This window comes from Neovison vison, chromosome 2 (genome assembly GCF_020171115.1).
Source record: "Neovison vison isolate M4711 chromosome 2, ASM_NN_V1, whole genome shotgun sequence".
In the NCBI taxonomy this organism is placed as follows: Eukaryota; Metazoa; Chordata; class Mammalia; order Carnivora; family Mustelidae; genus Neogale; species Neogale vison.
Window position 1 is genome coordinate 29,192,194 of NC_058092.1, and position 19,493 is coordinate 29,211,686.

The 19,493-nt window shown below is 46.3% G+C and overlaps 1 protein-coding gene across 5 annotated transcripts in view; it reads right to left on the reverse strand.

Moving 5' to 3' along the window:
• INPP5B (inositol polyphosphate-5-phosphatase B) overlaps positions 1-19,493 on the reverse strand; it is a 47,609-nt gene that overhangs the window by 19,978 nt on the left and 8,138 nt on the right. For all 5 annotated transcript variants that reach the window (XM_044237848.1, XM_044237843.1, XM_044237846.1 and 2 more), the window contains 2 exons: positions 19,332-19,472; positions 902-998 (listed from right to left, as the gene is read on the reverse strand). In XM_044237848.1, coding sequence (XP_044093783.1) covers positions 902-998; positions 19,332-19,472 — 238 coding nt within the window. The remainder of the gene's footprint in view (positions 1-901; positions 999-19,331; positions 19,473-19,493) is intronic.

Below are 19,493 nucleotides of genomic sequence, written 5' to 3' on the forward strand. Positions count from 1 at the left end.
TCATATCATCAAGTCCATACTAATTACGGCCATGTAAAAATGTATCTGTGTAACCAAAAAGGCTCCAAGTGAACTGAGCAGGACAGATCCAGCTACACTTAAAGTTCAGGGATTGTTCGTTTCTGCTTAAGTGCATAAAAATACGGAAACAAGCAAGTTTTTTTTTTTAATCTTGACCAGCTGTTTCTGGCTATGAGCAGCAGGGGGCACTGGTGTACAGACTAAATATAAGAGCACATCAGGAAAAAGAAAAGTAAATAAAAACAGAAAAAAAGAAGTATCGGCCGCCTGGGTGGCTCAGTTGGTTGGACAACCACCTTCCGCTTGGGTCATGGTCCTGGAGTCCTGGGATCCAGTCCCGTACTGGGCTCCCAGCTCCACTGGGAGCTTGCTTCTACTTCTGACCTTCTCCCCTCTCGCACTCTCTCTCACTCTCTCTCAAATAAATAAAATATTTTTTAAAAAAATTTTTTAGAAAAAGAAGAATTATCTTCAGAGTCAGGAAACTCCTAAGAGAATGTAAGGGAGAAATAAAAATGTTTCTAATCTTCTAGATGTCTAAGGTAGAGTTAGACTGCCAGTTTCAAATCCTAGATGGGCTACTTGCTAGTTCTGGATCTTGTGTAAATGATATAAAGTCTTTTCACCTGCAACGGTAGAACATAGTAGACAATAGTACTTATCTTAAAAAAAAAAAAATAGTACTTATCTTTTAGGTCAAAATAAGATAATCCAGGTAAGAGCATGGAGCCTGCGTACACAGTAAATGCTCAATGAACATCCAACATTTCTTAAACCAGCCACCCTGGGACAACTTACATCACGCACAGCAATGGTCTCAGTTCTCTGTTGAGGAGAACTGCGGCCCTAGGACGTACAAATGAATGGACAGCTGCATTACCTTGTGAGTAAGCTGTCTGGTGTATCCTGAGCACAAGAGCTTGGGTCCACAAGCAGGCCTCTCTTATCTGACCGTGAATCATCAAAGTCAGAAGCACCTAAGGGGAAGGGGAAGGAATGAAAACAGGCTTACACAGACTTAAACATAGAGAGCACAGCTTCTCTAATTGTTGTCTACGAATCACTGGTTGTGCACATAATGCTTGAAAGCATAGGTAAGGTGGATGGTGGTACCGTGTGGAGCACAAGAGAGAGGGCGAAAAAAACAAGCATTTCATCCAGAGATCTTAACTTCTGAAAATGTAACTCTCAGCTGGTCCGACTCCCTTTTCCTAGAGACGGAATGCCTAACAGAAAGAATAAAAACTATGCAAGCTGCAGACCTAAGTTCCTTTACTGGCTCTACTATTTACTGACCTTCTGACTTCAAGCAAGTCATCCAACCTATCTCAATCTCAGTGACTTGACATGCCCTGCCCTTCTCACAGGTTTATTGCCGGGATCAAATAGTTGACACGTGAGTAAGCATTTTGGAGGCAACACGGCATATTATGAAATATAAGATAGTGATCTCATTTCCATTTACTCCAAGTGGAACTTCAAGTTCAAGGAGAAGAGAGCCAATGGTCAGAGATCTGACGCTGGAAAGGGAGGATCTAAGTGTTAGAGAATAGCCTATCATTGTTAATAAATTGCCTCAAAAACAAAAGAGCAAACCAAGGACCTTTTTTTTTTTTTTAAGATTTTATTTATTTATTTGACAGACAGAGATCACAAGTAGACAGAGAGGCAGGCAGAGAGACAGAGAGAGGGAAGCAGGCTCCCTGCTGAGCAGAGAGCCCGATGCGGGATTCGATCCCAGGACCCTGAGATAATGACCTGAGCCGAAGGCAGCGGCCTAACCCACTGAGCCACCCAGGTGCCCCTCAAGGACTTTTAATATATAAATACTTTGGGACAGTTGTTAAACCAAGATAAACCTGAAAAGGAAAAGTAATCTGCCAATAGCTTCTTTGCTCCTTAAAAGCCAAATCTCTTGTCCACAGAAAACAGAATGGAGAGGCCACAGAACCGGGCTGCTTCAACATACAAGTTAAAAGGAGCACTGCAGGCATGAACCATCACGAAAGAATTCTGCCCTGAAGACTATTACTAAACATGGATTTTTCGACCATGCATTCACAGGAACCAGAACACACACACACACACACACACACAAATTTGAAACGTGAAAATAATATTTCAAAATGCCAATCACCAAGGCCTTTCAATTTTGTTTCCTGAATGCCACTCAAATCAATACAGCCCAATGTGACCCTATGACCCATGTTACCAACATCTCCCTGGAATGACTTCAAACTAATCTCCAGGCCTCCCTTCTTACTCCAACATCTCTGACCCAATTTCTACACTGTGGCCAAAGGATTTTTTGAAAAAGGAAGGCTAATCACATCACTTAAGACCTTTTAAAAGCTTCCCATTGAATAAACTTAAACCTCCCAGTATGGCTGCCAAGTCTCCCTTCAGTCGGGATCCCACCTGCCCTCTTGCATGTCTCACCATAGTCCTCTGCCTCCCACCCCCTTGAATGCCATAGTCTATTAAAGTTACTGCAGTTACACCACAATCCCATCAGAAACCCACTTCCTTCTTTCATTTTACTTTACACGGCTAACTCCTACCCATCCCGGGGCCAGGGGTGAGCAAACTTCTCTGCAAAAGGCCAGAGCATAAATGTCCAAGGCTCTGCAGGCCAAACCGTCTCCATCACAACAATCTGACCCTGTCGTCACAGCGAAAAGAAGCCACGAGCATGGCTGTGTTCCAGGAAAACTTTATTTATGGACACTGAAATCTGAAGATTACATAATTTTTACATGTCACAAAATATGAATCTCTTTTAATTCTTTTCAAACATTGAAAACTATAAAAACTATTCTTAGCTCCCAGGCTGTAAAAAAAAAAAAAAAAAAAAAAAAAGCAGGCAATGAGCTGGACTTGGCTCATGGACTATACTTAGCCGAGTCCTGCTATAGACCACATGTCAGGGGTCACGTCTTCGAAGATGCCATCTCTAACTTCCCCTAGATCAGGCCAGATACCCTGCCACTGGTGTCCCACAGCATCCTGCACGTCTCATTAGAGCCTCAACTGCTGTGTATTATAATGTTCGTCCCCCAGTTAGACTGGAAGCTTACTGAGGACAAACTATGTCTGATTTATTCATCACTGCATCTCCATTACCCAGCACATAAAAAGCAGTTCAACCATTCAACAATTCAACAGAAAATACTGGATGTGGGGCACCTGGGTGGCTCAGTTGGTTAAGTGGCTGCCTTCAGCTCAGGTCATGATCCTAGGGTCCTGGGATCGAGCCCCATGTCGGGCTCTCAGCTCAGTGGAGAGCCTGTTTCTCCCTCTCCCTGCCTCTCTGCCTACTTGTGTTCTGTCAAATAAATGAATAAAATCTTACAAAAAAAAAAAGAAAATATTGGATGCACATGGATTCTTTATGTATCTTATATAAATATGTAACATCTAAGCTCCAGTCTGTAGCCTTCTTTTGGAATGTCTCAGGTCATCTTCCCATTATCTTCAGCATACAACAAAAATAAGAAAGGCAAGGCTTCTGGAATTCTACAACTCCATGGTTCACCAAATGATTTCTGAGAACTAAATCCCCAGCTGTATTCTACCTCTCTTGCTTTACTCTCACTGAACTCTAAAACTTAGAGAACCAAGGAACCGGAGTTAATGTATGGTATACTGGGAAATCTTTAAAAATGGCTGAAATCCAAAAAGCTGACAATACCCATTGCTGGCAAGGATGTGAAGCAACAGTAATTCTCATTTATTGACTGTGAACGGAAAATGGCCCCTTTGCAAACAGTTTAGTAGTTTCTTACAAAGCTAAACACAGCCTTACCATAGGATCCAGCAATCACACTGCTAGATATTTATCTATTTGAAGGTTTATGTCCATATAAAAACCAGCACATAACTTTAAAAAAAAAAAAAAGATTTTATGGGGCGCCTGGGTGGCTCAGTGGGTTAAAGTCTCTGCCTTCAGCTCAGGTCATGATCCCAGCGTCCTGGGATTGAGCCCCGAGTCGGGCTCTCTGCTTGGTGGGGAGCCTGCTTCCCTTCCTCTCTCTCTCTGCCTACTTGTGATCTCTCTCTGTCAAATAAAAAAAAAAAATTATTTATTTGAGAGAGAGAGAGAGCATGAGGGGGGGATAAGGGCAGAGGAAGAGGAAGAGGAACAAGCAGACTCCCCACTAAGCGCACAGCCCAGTGCAGGGCTGGATCCCAGGACCCTGAGATGACAACCTGAGTTAGATGCTTAACTGACTGAGCCACCCAGGCGCCCCTACAGTGGCTTTACTCATACTCAAAAACTGAAAGCAACCAAGATGTCCTTCAATAAATGACTGGGTAAACAAACTACGGTTTATCTATACAATGAAATATTATTCAGCAATAAAAAATGAGCCACCAAGTCGCAAAAAGGCATGAATGAATCTTAAATGCATCATGTGAGGTGAAAGAAGTCATTGCAAAGAGGCTCCACGCTGCAGGACTCCAATCACACAACCTACGGTAAAGCGAAACTCTAGAGATGGTAAGCAGTGGGTGGGTAAGGATTAAGTAAGTGACACACAGGGGACTTTTTAGGGCAGTGAAACTACTCTGTGAGAAGTTGTAAGGGTGGATACATGACACTATCCATAGGCTTCAAAACCCACAGAACTTTATAGCACACAGTAATATATGCAAATACTTAAAAAATCATTTTGAAAATCAAAGGATCCTGGAGTGATATGTGGAAAATGACAAAAGAATCTAACTATATTACAAATGTATGAAACAGCCTCACTGAGGGGGGACAGAGGAAAAAAGTGCTGACTTTAATAACTTTGGAAATGAGTGGAATCTGTAAGACTAAAGGCAAAATGAACTGCTCCTAAGCACTCTACTCTAAGTGATAACGCTGTCTCCCACAGAGACATGGGTTAACAATTCTAAAGCCGCTATACATGGATCCTGGAATTTAACACTTAAGAAAACATAGAGAGTTGGGGTGCCTGGGTGGCTCAGTGCGTTAAAGCCTCTTCCTTCAGCCCAGGTCATGATCCCAGGGTCCTGGGACCAAGCCCCACATTGGGCTCTCTGCTCAGTGGGGAGCCTGCTTCTCTGCCTACTTGGGATCTCTCTCTGTCAAATAAAAAAAACCTTTTTAAATAAAAAAATCTTAAAAAAAAATAGAGAGTGGATTGTGGGAGCCAGGTTTCTCATTGCTGGAGTGGGAGGTTCCAGATAAACAAGGGGAAGAGGCTAGAATGTGGTAATGGGTTAAAATTGGAGATATCAGCATGAGTTCATGTCTACCTAATATAGATACATACGGTTACATGTAGAAATATAGAGATACACATATTTAAGTATACACATGTACATTTCCTTGTGCCATCTGCTAAGACGGCCTAGAAGCAAGGACACACCAGTAGCAAGGACCAATCTTTAATGCCCAATCTTAGTTTCCAATACCATTCTCAAATAAAAGGAACAGCGGCTCCTTGAGATATGGTTATTTTAGGACTGGGGTAGGCAATATACAAGACAGAGCATCTTCCAGTGTCAGAAAACAAGAAAGTACTTTTAAAAACTCCAAAAATAAAAACACCCACAATGATAAGGGTATGTCAAAGGGACATAGGAGCCAACCATAAGAACTCCAATGGTCCGGCAAAGCCCTGGCCGGAGACGGCTTCTCCAGCTACACTCTTTCCCAGCTAGGTGATCTCACTTAGTCTCACAGTTTTAAAGATTTTATTATTTGACAGAGATCACAAGTAAGTAGAGAGGCAGGCACCGGGGGATTGGGGGGGAAGTAGGCTCCTCGCTGAGCAGAGAGCCTGATGGGGGGCTCGATCCCAGTACCCTGAGATCATGACCTGAGCCAAAGGCAGAAGCTTTAACCCACTGAGCCACCCAGGTGCCCCAGTCTCACAGTTTTAAACACCACCTCCATGCTGACCACTCCCAGTCCCCATGCTCCAGCCTTTCACCTGAGCTCCAGACTGTTCTGTGCTGCTGCCCCCCTTAGGCTTCTTCACCTCGGTAGACAGAACCATCACCGGACCAGCTGCGCAGAACAGAAACCTGAGACTTGCTTGAGACTCCTCTTTCTTCACCTGATTCCCACAGCTAATTCATCAGCAATTCAGCCAAGGTCTACCTTCAGAAACATACCTGGAATCTCTCACCACAGCAGCTTCCTAACTGTTCTTGACTTCCACCCTTACACCTCCTGCCGTTAGTTTTCTAGACAGCGGCCAGAGTGAAGAGAAGGTGCTTACGACTTTCAAGTCACTTCCCACACCTCGGAACCAAACTGAGAGAGTTGAGAAGGCCCTCCCGAAGCTGGCCCCCACACCCCGCTGGCCCCATCCACTGCGCTCTCCCTCAGTCTGCTCTGGCCACATCTCCTTTCCTGCTATTCCCGGGCATGTCGAGCTCACTCCTAACTCAGAGACTTTGCTCTTGCGGATCCCTCTGCCTGGAATGCTTTTCCTTCAGATCTCTGCATGACTCTGCATTTCCTTCAGGGCTCTGCTCAGATCTCAGAGGCCATGCCACCCTATCTAAACAGCACCCCACCAACCCCATGACACTTTATCCCCTTACTCCAGAGCTTCCAGATTCCTCTGTCCATAGCACCCTTACTACCACAATGATTTTTTTCAAAGAGCCTATAGGCCAAAAGAAGTACTGACCAGTGCTGTTCAAGTAGTTAGGACCAAAATAAAATCGCTGATTATTTAACTTCTAACAACTTAAGTAGCACTTTGAAAATGAATACTCATAAATAGGAGGAAAAGATACTATTTGTATTTCCTTTGAAATAATCAGAATTACCGACTAAGGAGGTGGCTATGCAGGTTGGGCACTGCATACCCTCTCAAACCTTGGAATCCAAGGGGACACGGCTTACGATGTGCCACATTGATTTGTGCCTGGTACTTGCCTGTGATCCCAGCAACCACCCAACCCAGCTTCGCAAAGACACCGTGTCACCAAAAGAAACGCAGCATCATCTAATGTTGAAGCTGTGAACTACTTTGAGCTAGAAGGTCACGACATGGCAGACACGACAGGTATCTCTGTCATGTCCCACGGTGGGACGTGTCCCACACCGTGTCCCAACTCTGACGTGTCGCACCGTGAATTCCCTGCACAGCGCCGGGGAGCCACAGCATACTATCTGGGAACCACAATCCTGTTACCTCATTCCTCTTAGTACTAATACCATCTGATATCATATCTCGTAAGTATTCCTCAGCTTATTGGAGGCTATGCCCCCTGAAAGGTAAGCTCTGGAAGGCAGGAGCCTTGTCCTCATGCTCTTTCCCAGGTATCTGGATCAGCGCCTGGTTTAGTAACTACTACAGTGTTAAATGCAAGCAAGTATCAGGAAACGTAAGCTGAAGCCTAGCTGTGGCATTATCTTCCTGTGTGACAAGTTCCTTCTTTGGGTCTCAGTTTCTTCGTCTACAAAGTAGGAACTTCAGTGGCTTTATGATGGGCCAAGGCAAATTAGGGACTAAGGGTTAGAGCTCTGATCCTGCATCAGTGCTTCCTAAGGATCTTGTTTTGAGGGGGAGGTTCCTACCAACAGCCAGATTGAAAGGACATCTCCTGGGGACAAGTGGCATGTCCCGATGGATTCAGCTGCTGTCCATAAGTGGACTTGAAAATCGCCCTGCAGATCTACATCGCTGTGTCTGCCGCAGGACCCAGTCCAGCAAGGACAAGAACATCTTCATTCCTCACTCCGTGCATGGAAACTTTAAGGCATGATTTGGGGGATTTCCAGCCACAAGGCAGTCTTCTCGGAATCTCTTCTCCCCTGAATCTAGCACGGAAGCTGGCTGTCAGCGGCTCTTTGCCAAATTTACCATCATGTAGCCCCATGGTTCCTTCTTGACCACAGCTTCCTGTCCTTCCTCCTCTCCTGCTTCCCTACTCCCACTCTGCCCTTTTTCCGACCTCAGACCTCCATTTCTTTGTCAGCCAATCTAACAGCTGACATCTGGGTTTTCCCTTTCTTCCCATGTTTGTCCTTCAAGTTCTATAAATCCTCTCTCTTGAATATTTTTATATCTGACCCTCTTCCCTATCCCTACGGCCATGCCTTAGGTTAGGCTCTTACTGTTTCTGGAAAGCACATTCAGTGACTTCCCCGCCTCCATGATCTCCCCCTCTCCAGTCCATTCTGCCACCATCTTGAAGAAAACCCAAATCTGAGCAGGTCATTCCTGTGCCTCAAATCCCACAATAACTTCTATCACCCGTGCAATAAACCCCAAACCTCAGAGTATTACATACAAAGACCTTTGTAATCAGCCCAGACTCCCTTTCCAGCCCCATCTCCTGCCATCCTCCCCCAAACGAGTCACAGCAAAACGACTTCTCTCTTTGCATGCTGCCTCCTCACCCACACCCCCGACCCTAATCACCGCCCAATCCCACCACCACGGGGTGAGTTTCAGTCATCCTTGCAGACTCGGCTCGGGATTCACCTCCTTCAAAAGGTCTTCTCTGGCCCTCGTATCTTCACACACCCAGGGTTTGCCCTGGCAAGGGATTTGTCATAACAGAACAAAAACTGTTTAACTCCTTCTGCCTCCCTTCTTCAGCTAGACTACAAGCTTCCCGGGCGCAGGAATTGCTTTTTCTCTGTGGCCCTCGGCTCACCACAGTTTATGGAACATATCAGGCAGCCAGTAGACACACGTTGAACAAACAGCCACAGGGCAGAGAGCAAGTTCAGCATTATTTCTGGTTATTTGTTTATTTATTTATTTTTATTTAAATTCAATTTTGTTTTTAATTAAAGATTTCTATTTGTTTGAGAGAGAGAGAGCAGAGTGAGAGAGAGAACACAAGCAAGGGGTGTGGCAGGCAGAGGGAGAGGGAGAAGCAGACTCCCCCCTGAGCAGGGAGCCCGACTGGGTCTCAATCCCAGGACCCTGCGATCGTGACCTGAGCCAAAGGCAGCAGACGCTTAACCGAGCCACCCAAGTGCCCCTGGGTGCTTTCCTGATGACCATCTTTCACACCTACAAGTGACACCATGTCCCTGAAGAGCCTACGGAGGAAGTAGGTCAACCATAGTAACAGCTTGATCTGGTGTATAAAACTGCAAAAGTGTTGTTCTTCTTGCAAATTCTGTGCATTGCACTGCACAGCTTAGAAACACACCCCCTCTCCCATATGTGGCTAAACAGATGACAATGCCCCTGGAGGCCCCTTCCTTAGCCCAAGCAGCAACAGAGCCTAAAACAGGTCCCCCAATTCCTGATCTGAAACCCAAATTCCAGGTGACCTTGGAATTCGTAATTCGGGGGATTTTATTAATTTATTTATTTTAGATTTTTTACTTATTTATTTGACACAGAGAGAGAGAGAGAGACAGAGAGAGTGCACTAGTTGGGGGCAGGGAGAAGGAGAAGCAGGTTCCTCATGGAGCAGGGACCCCAATGCAGGATGCGATCCCAGGACCCTGGGATCATGACCTGAACCGAAGGCAGATGCTCAACCGATTGAGCCAGCCAGGTACCCCATCATTTGGGGGACTTTGGAAAGCTAATATGTTACCTACGCTGCCTATAATACAATACCCCCAGCAGAGTCTGAGGCGACACCAAGGAATCGAGCACTTTAATTCCACAATGCAACCTAGGAGTAGTCATACGAGGTGGGATAAAGAAAGCCTATAAATAGCCTCATGTCAGTCCAAGCAAGTCTTATTGCCAAACTGAGCTTGGGCCAAACTTGCAAAAAAAAAATTTTCAGTCTTTGGAGCTCTTAGGACTTCAGAACTGCTGATAAGGGAATGAAGATGGTAGTTAAGGGCATGCATGGCCTGACAAAGCTACACACATCAGAAAGGAATAGAGTATATGTATGTGCACACATAAAACAGGCTTATAAATATACCTATACATTTTACAGACATACATGTACACACATTGGAGAGCCTGGAAGGGGAGAAACCAAAGGGTCGAGAGTTGTCATTTCTCCGAGGTAGGACTTCGTTTGCTTTTTGCTTATAGGCACTTTCAAAGTTAGCTACGATGTGTATTTTATTTATATACATCTATCACAGGCTTTGAAATTGAAGACCCAGATTCCATTTTGGACTCTGCCAGTCATTAGCTCTATGACTCTGGGCAAGTCACTAACTTCTAGTCACTAACTTCAAGTCACTAACTTCTCTAAGCTTAGGCTCCTCCACTGACCAGAGATAACAGTGTATCTGCCCTCTATGGTTGCCATCTTCTCTTCCTATGGTTAACTAGAGCCTCTTCCTCCCTGCAAGGCCAAAAAGAGCTCTAGAAGCCAAACCAGACCTACTGAAGGCCCAATCTTCAAAACCAAGACAGGAGGCAAGGTCTCAATGCCAATGTCTTGTGGCCAGGCCTATCACTGACCTGGGGAGGGGGATTTTTTCTCAAACAGGACATCACAGGAGGAAAAAACAGTAAATTCAAACCCAAATCCAAGTACCAAACTTCTTTCCAGAATTGTATATGAGGCAGCAACATTTTTTCTTTTTCCCCAGCAACATTATTTCTTAATTCGGTTGCCCCTTCTATCTCCCCCTCTTGCTCCATTTCCTCCTAGAAGTCCCCTAGTTATCTGGAAGTACTCCCCAAGATCTAGACCAGCACAGTCCGACAGAACTTCCCGTGATGGCAGGAATGTTCTGCAACTTCACTGCCTGAAACAATAGCCACTAGCCACACTGAAACACTTGAAATGTTCAGAGAGAGAATGAGAAACTGGATTTTTATCTTATTTACCTAAATGAAATGTAAATAGCCACGTGTGGCTGCCAGAGAAAGTCGTGCAGATGGTCGCGCTCCTTCTCTTCCACGAGAATCCTCAATCATCACAGTCCACTCCGGACGGAGCTGTCCAGCTCTGCCTGAGCGCAGTCCTGTCACCGTCTACATCTCCACCCGATGTCCTATGTTGTCCCAGGGAAAGCGGTCATTGGACTGCTTGACCCTCTCTCCCTGAGCTATCCCTTGTCACCTGCACCTGCCCTGTCCCCACCAGCCCAGTGGGGATACAATCCTGCCATCCACTCAACCCCCTCGCTCAACCCTCTCACTGGGCCCCCAGAGCTGATGGCCTCGTTCCTAAGGCTGTCTTCTCCCAGGCCAACCTCTCCTCAACTTGTCACCGCAAGAGCTCCCACTACAGGATCTTCTCCCTTCTCCCTACCCAGCTTTGTGTCTGGAGGTGGCCAGACTGAATTCTGGTTTCCTGTCTCTCTGCTCCAAAGCTTTCAGTGCTGCACTGCTGCCTGCAGGTTAAGATACAAACTGGTTGGACTAGCAGATGAGGCCCTTTACAAACTGGCCCTCCTCCCCAGCTCACGGCTCCACCACTTAGAAACAGCCCCATCAAAACAGCCACAACGGCCAGGTTATACCGCCAGGTTCATTGTGTAAGCCACCCTCACACCTGCCTCTAGAGTGAAGCCCCTCTCCCTCACATGGCCCACTCCCACTGCCATGCCAGTCCCGGGTCTCATTTCTCCGACGTCTTGAGACCTTCTTGTCCATAGAACTTGTGTGGCCTTCTAAGAGAAATTAGAGTGTTTGGGGAAAGAAGTCTTGGGCTTTAGAATAAAACAGCCCTGGCTTTGTCACTGACTCCATTCATTACCTTGTATGAAACCTCAAGCAAGTTACTTAATTTGTTTCCTTATTTGAAAATGCAGATGAGACCACCGAACTTACAGAGAAGCCAAAGGAATAACCAAATGAAATCTAACTGGGTCAAGAGCCTAGCACAATGCTTGGTACACAGCAGACGAGCAGAAACAGTTAGTGCTTTTCCCTCTCCCACTTGCCCCCACAACACTCCTAATCCCCCACTGCCCTGATCATAAAGCCTACCATTTATCAAGTACCCTCTAATTGCCATGGATTCTCCTAAGTGCTTCTCTGTTATTTCCAATTATTGGCTTCTTTTTGCAAATAAGGATACTGAGGCCCACAGCAGAGAGCAGACACACCCAAGGACACAGAACCAAGCCAGTAAATGGCACAAGTGACATTAAAGCCCAGATCTGCCTGCCTCCAGTCTCCCCCTCTGCAAGCACGAGCACAACATCTTCGATGAAACTGCCAACTTGCAGAGGTGAGCTCTCTATGAGTCTGTCTGGATAGCAACGCAAAAGTACTACTATGGTGTCCACTGTCCACCGGGTGTGTGGGTGTGTGGCTGTTAGTGCTGGGTGGAGGCCATGCCCTACCCTTGCTGAGCATCTACCAGAGAGGTCTGGGAGGACCCTTCCTATCTTCTCAGCTACTGGCCTTCGCATTCCTTTTCCAGCACACTAGAAGAACCGGCAAAACCATGGGAGAAAAATACCTCACGATTCAAACTGTCAGCAGTGAGTGAGCTGGTTCAGTTCTTATCAGTGACACTGCACTGCGTACACAGGGGGCCATGCTGTGCACTGTCACAGCCTACAACAGCAACACATAGTGGCAAGGGATACACTCAGCTGGTGTGCCTGGGTGGCTCAGTAGGTTAAGCCTCTGCGTTTGGCTCAGGTGGTGGTCTCAGGGTCCTGGATTGAGCCCTGCTGAGCAGGGAGCCTGCGTCCCCCCCCCGGCCTCTGCCTGCCTCTCTGCCTACTTGTGATCTCTCTCCTGTCTAATACATAAATAAAATCTTAAAAAAGAGAGAGAGAGAGAGAGATACACTCAACTGACAGGAAGATAAACAGATCCAGATCCAACTACCCAGAATCCAAGTCAAGGCTGTGTTAATGATGACAGTGATAGAACCACTATCGTGAATGATATTAATAGCAAATACTCAGGGCTTACTACATGCCAGGCATGGCTTTAAATGCTCTCCATTTATTTAATCTTCACAGCTACTCCAGCAGTAAGTGCTATTATTATCTGCACTTTACAGACCAGAAAGTAAATACAAAGATCTTCAGTAACTTGCCCCAGAACACAGAAATAATAAATGGCACAGCCAGGAGTCAAACCCAGGGAATCTGGGTCCAGGGTTTGTGCTTTTAACCAGTAAACTATATTAACTATCAGAAAAACGTGAAGTTCAGAAAACATTTCTGGCAAAAGAAATAATTTCAGTACAATGATATGGCATTATGGTATCCTCAGAAAAAAGGAATAATAAGTAGGATAAACAAGTAGGAAGGAAAAATTTCGTTTCAGAAGCATTAGGGGAGATGAAAGGATGAGGGCTCAAGCATTAGATTCAAACTGACAGCTGGAGTTCTGTTCTAAAGTCTGTCACTGACCCGTGAGTGATCACAGGCATGTTACCTACCCTCTCTGAGTCTCAATCTCTCCATCTGAGAAATGAATATCCTCTTACTGTACTTTTATGGCACATGTGAGACCCACAGTCCCATAGTAAGCATTTAATAAGTGGTAACTGAAAATAATAATAGTTCACATACATTTTTATAAACAAATTTTTCTTTTAAAGGATTTGTTAGTAATACATATATACTAGTAATATATAGCCAAGGTGTTAAGACTTTGAATGCCATGTAGAGCTTGGATTTTATTCTATGATCAACGGGAGCTAGAGGACGCCTGGCTGGCTGTAGGAAGAGCAGGCGACTCCTGATCTTGGGGTCCTGAGTTTGAGCTTCATGTGGGGCATGGAGTCTATTAAAAAAAAAAAAAAAGGTGGGAGGAGCTATGTAAATAGCACACAAAGCAGGAAGTCTTGGAGAAAAGCCTGTAACACAGGGCACCCAGCATTACAAACAATGGAAAGAATCAATTTTTCCTATTTCAGCCTAGCCACCACCCAAACAGTTCTGTTACTTTATTAAAAGTTGAATAACTAGGGGCACCTGGGTGGCTCAGTGGGTTAAAGCCTTTGCCTTCAGCTCGGGTCATGATCCAGGTGTCCTGGGATCGAGCCCCGCATCAGGCTGTCTGCCTGCCTCTCTGCCTACTTGTGATCTCTGTCTGTCAAATAAATAAATAAAATCTTTAGAAAAAAAAAAAAGTTGAATAACTATGCTTCTTCATTTTCTCTTCTTTTCTTTTCTTCCTTTAGAGATCTCTAAAAACATATCCTGTGTCCTACAAACCGACAAGCCCTGTATTCAAGCTCCAATCTGTACCCTGTGCAAATCCGACTTGGGTTGGCAAGGGCTAACCATGACCAGTTCAGCTTTCTTTCTTTCTTTTCCTTCTTTTTTTTTTTTTTTTAATATTTTATTTATTTATTTGACAGAGAGATAGAGAGCACAAGTAGGCAGAGCCACAGGCAGAGGGAGAGAGAGAAGCAGGCTTCCCACTGAGCAGGGAGCTCAATCCCAAGACCTTGGGATCGTGACCTGAGCCAAAGGCAGATGCCTAACTGAATGAGCCACCCAGGCGCCCCCCAGTTCAGCTTTCAAGGAGGAAGACTCCAGTGCAACCACTTCACAGCAATACGTTATAGTGGTGACAGACCACTGGACAGATGACGTAACTTTTTCCCTCCAGGCTCTCCTTTCGCTGGACCTTCTGTGAACTGTCTGGGTCTGGCCATACAGCTAAAAGAGAAGTGGCAAGACCAAACCAGGAAGGGAGGGAAGAGGAGTTCAGGGCATGCTCAGAGAGGAAGGGGGCAGGAGCTGCTCACGTGACTAAGCACTTCAAGGGATGAACTGCCTGGGTCGCTATAGCTCAAAGTCACAGACATTTTTTGAGTACCTACTGATGTGCAAGGCTGAATCTGGCTGGCATTTGGGGGGGGGGAGGATGCAAAAATGCTAAGAACAGCAAGTTCAAGCTTGTAAAAATGTAGCTGAACGATCAGTCAACAAAGATGAAAATGCAAAGGGCTTTATCCAAAAATTACAAGCAGTCAAGTTTGAAGAAGAGGAAATGAAGGTGAGGGGGGCAGATAAGACGAGATAAGATAACAGGGGGCTGAAGCCAGGCTGTGCAGGACTTGAACAGCCATGTGGACAAGAGGAAGTGGCAAAACACTCAAGTTCACATACAAAATAGTAGGGTATGATAAAATTTAGAGTCTAAGGAGATCCCTACGGAGAAGGCTTAAGGTTAGGAAGGCTTGTAGGGAAGCCACTGGGTTCATTCAGGTAAGAGGCTACTTATATGAACTATGGGATTAAAAATTTTTTTAATTTTCCAAAAAAAATTTTTTTTTTTAAGATTTTATTTTATTTATTTGAGAGAGAGAGACAGTGAGAGAGAGCATGAGCGAGGAGAAGGTCAGAGGGAGAAGCAGACTCCCCATGGAGCTGGGAGCCTGATGTGGGACTCGATCCTGAGACTCCAGGATCACGCCCTGAGCCGGAGGCAGTCGTTTAACCAACTGCGCCACCCAGGCGTCCCTAATTTTCCAAAATTTTTAATTGCAGAAAAAGAATGGATAGAATGTGGTTATTAGGAGAGGAGAGGGAAGAGTCCAGGATGACTGAGGTTTTTAGTGACTGTATTAACAGAAAGGAAACAGGAGGGAGAGCAGAAGAAAGATGATGATGAGTGGTTACCTGAAAGAAACCAGCCTAGGATAGGCCCTGAAGAGAGCAGCCAGTTTCTAAGCTCTGGGAAGTGCGCATTTGCAATTCCTGAATGTGTTTCCCAAAAGGAAGCACCTCTAAATAATTCAGAGTTTCTCTCCCTCCCTCTTCCTCTGACCCTCTCCTCAAATAAATAAATATTTATAAGTAAATAAACAAAGGGACGCCTGAGTGTCTCAGTCGGTAAAGCATCTAACTTTGGCTCAGGTCATGATCTCGGGGGTCCTGGGACTCCCTACTCAACAGGGAGTCTGCTTCTCCCTCTCCCTCTGCCTGCTGCTCCCCTGCTAATGCTCTCTCTGTGTCAAATAAATAAACAAAATCTTTAAATAAATTAACTAAATAATTCAGAGGTAACCTTTTAAGAGACAAACATTTACTCTCCTTGTATAGATGGAAGAAAGGAAAATCAAGAGACACAGCTAATATTATACCAAGGTGAAATAAGGAAAATAAATATTAAAATATCCAGGCCACTTAGCCACACACATTGTTCAAATCCTCATCATTCATCCAGCTTCTGCCACCTTCGGCTAGCCTAAGCATCATCGCTGGTAAAGCCTACAAATTTGTTACAGTATATTTTAAGCAGCAAAGAAAACATGCAAGTCAGCTAACTTTTATGTTCCAACACTGTCTTCCCTCTAATAAATATTGATGCCTCTCTTCCTGAACCTTCAGTCCCTGAGGAATTTTCTGTGCAGAGCTCTACTTCTAAGTGAATGTTTGTGGGTCACTTCTCTTGCTCTAGACTCCCACTGTAGAATTCCAACAGAAACTGTTTTCTGAGGGAAAGAAAAGTAGGGGTGGGGGGGCTCTCCTGTTCTGGAAAAGAACATGAGGTTAAATGGGACAAAGAGGGAAAATAGAGAAGGGAACAACAAAAGAAGGAAGAAAAAAGAGCACAGTTCTCTTTTGTTTAAAGAAACAAGGTGATTCAAACTCATTTGCTTAGAAGCCAGTGGAGCTTCCCACAAAGGCACAGAGAGAGAGGATGGGCGATATTCCCACCTGCAGAAACATCTAAGAGAATCCCTTTTCTCCACGCTAAAAGGATATGTTGGTCACAGAGATTTTACTTACTGAGAGGGGTTGGGGTGAGGGAACTGACCATCCCAGGGGTTATTTTTCCAACATTCTCTCTGGCTTCTACCCTAGTGATCTAGGTTACCCTTTAGGCTTGCCCTGAGATATAAATAGCATTCATTTCCTTTCTCAGGCCAGACAGACTTTAATGCTTTGTTTCCTGGGTCCAGGGGAAAAAATACTCACAGCACATCTCATTTGCAATCTGAGTTACTACAAAGCTGCCTCATTTTGAATCAACCATGGAAATAAGAAAACCACTTCAAAAGACCAAAATTTGTTTGTTATTACCACTTTGTTAAATCAGCCCAGAAGAGCCCCTATGGCACGTCTGAGTAGTTCTTTCCCTTTCTAGCGCATACCTTAGAATCTTCCAGAACACAGCTCCAGGTCTTTGCATGTGCCCAGGATGAAATGCAGGTGAATGTTTTACAGAAGGACAGTGATGAGTGCAGAGGCCTATGCAGGATACCCCAAGGAGCTTTCTGGATAAAAGCACCTTCTTGCTGGATAGAACTAAGAAGGCATTTGTCCTTATTCCTTTTTATGAAAAAGCTCCATCAAGAACAAATAAGTGAAGCAGAAAAGTCCCCACCTGTGATGGCTACTTGTCTGAGGCCAGTGCAATTTCTTAGCCCAAGAGAATCAGATGAACAGGCTACCACTCCACCTGCAGCCCACATTTCAGCAACACATCTGTCAGACCTCTCTGTTAGACCGTCAGCTCCTTGAGGGAGCCCTGTTTCTTCTGAAGTGCCTCTTGAGTAGCATTTTTAAAGCAGCCTTTTGCCTCGGGTTGGTTCCTCAGGCTATCAGGAAGTGGATATTTTGATCATATGCATATCGGAAGAATCCAATCCACTACCTGTTTCTCTTGGGGCCCCCAGCTATCCAGAACATCCAGAGGAGGCCCAAAGAGGGATTCTCCTCTGAGGCCAGAGCAACTCTGGAAACAGAGACGAGAGATAGAACTAAGGCTTGGTGTTCTCTTACCAATCTTACCATGAGCAACTTAGCAATTAATCGCATAACCCCACTTACTGTAGGTACAAAGATGGGGCCAAGTCATTTTAAACCAAAAATAAAACCAAAACCATGACAATAATTCCTCACCAGCATGTGACTAGGTTTTGTTCTGTGAATGGAAATGAAAGATTCTGAGATCCCTGCACATTTATCACCCATGGGCGGACAAGCTGCCTTCAGAGCTGTCCGGACTTCTGGAAGACCTCTCTCCACTTAGGGAATGAAGCACTGCAGCAACCTGGCGCTGGCCAAGAACACACGACCCACCCCCTTCCGTGGCCACTGGGCCTGTTCTCAGTTGTAGGCTCTCACCAGCCCCAGCACCACAGCCCAGAATGTCATGGGAACTGAAGCAACAGCCCTCTCCAGAGCAGTAGTTCAAGTGAGACGAGAGAAGCCCAAGAAGGATGCAAACTGTCGGCACCCTCAGGTGCCTCAACCGCGCCTGGTGGCAGCTGCAATGAAGGAAAAGCATAAGCACTAAGGAAGTCCTTTGCTCACCCAATTTCCTCCCATTTTACAAACTTTGTGCAACATGTTATCCCCACCCAGCCCCTCATAGTTTCCAAGCCTTATAAGAGCAAGTGGAGTGCTGGCCACATTTACACAGCTACTTGACAGGCTCTTCATCTTTCGCAAATGGCTGAGAAAAGGGGCACGAATGGGTACCAATGGTCATGCCAGAGCTCACACGTAACTGGTGCCGCATGGGCACACCCAGGAGAAAAACATACCAGAGGGCCCTTGCAGAAAATCCAGAAGCTGGTCAGAAAATCCAGGTCTGCAGGTCCTCCCAAAGCACCAGACTGACGCACACTTCAGCCCTGGGCCTCTCGCTTTCCAAAAGACTACCTCCTGCTCAACAATTGGCCTTTTGTGCTGCACAACATTCCCCAGTAAGGGCTCGGTTTAAAGAATCTAGTCCCTTTCACCTGGCCTCCAGTCCCAGGGTAGGCAGGGCTCTCTGGGACTCCAGATCTGTGCACACCCCCATCGATCACCCCCATCTATCTTCGGGCGAGCCAATGACGGACAGGAGAACCGGGAAGCCCCAATACACATACCCTTCCTCGCCCAAAGGAAAGCACCGTCATGGCGAGCGCACCCCCAACACAAGCCAAACACGCAAGGTCAGAATGGAGAAACTGAGGCTCAGAGAGGGGCAGCGACCGGCCCCAGGTCACACAGCGAGTCAGGAACGGAGCTTTACTACAACCCCAGCCTCCGGATCCCTAAGTACCACACAGCCCTCCGCCTGCCCTCAACCACGCCGGCGAAGAATAATATCCCCACGGAACTTCAGTCCCAGCGTCCCCGCCTCCGAAGGACCAGGACCTTGGTCTTTGCCCAGTGCGTCCACCGGCCAAACCGCAGACCGTGCGCGCCCGAGGCCCGGGCCCGTCGCCCCTCCCCGCCCCGAGCCCCAGCCCAGCTACCCACAGCCCGCCAAAGACCTGCAGAGTCGCGCTCTCGAGAGCCGGCGGCGGCGGACATTTCCCTGCCTGCTTCTTCAAGCTCTTCATCACGCCGCCCGCACCGCCCCACCCGCTCCGCCCTCAGAGGGGCCCACCCCGCTTGTCACCTCCGCCAATCGAAGGCCGATCTTTTCCATAGCCCCGCCCCTAAACAGGAAAAAGTGCCCGCCCCCATAGCCGCATCTCCTCCAATCCCTACCAGCCGTTTCGAGACGGATACCTGCCTCCGCCAATTCCGGCGAACCGCGGCGCGGTACCTGGAGGCGAGTTCCAACCGAATGGCGTGGGCGGCTCAAACTCCGGCCGGGTGCACCTGTATCCAGACAGCCACAGGAACTCAGGATCTGGAGTCGCAGGGTCGAAACCTGTGGCGGGAATATGGAGGG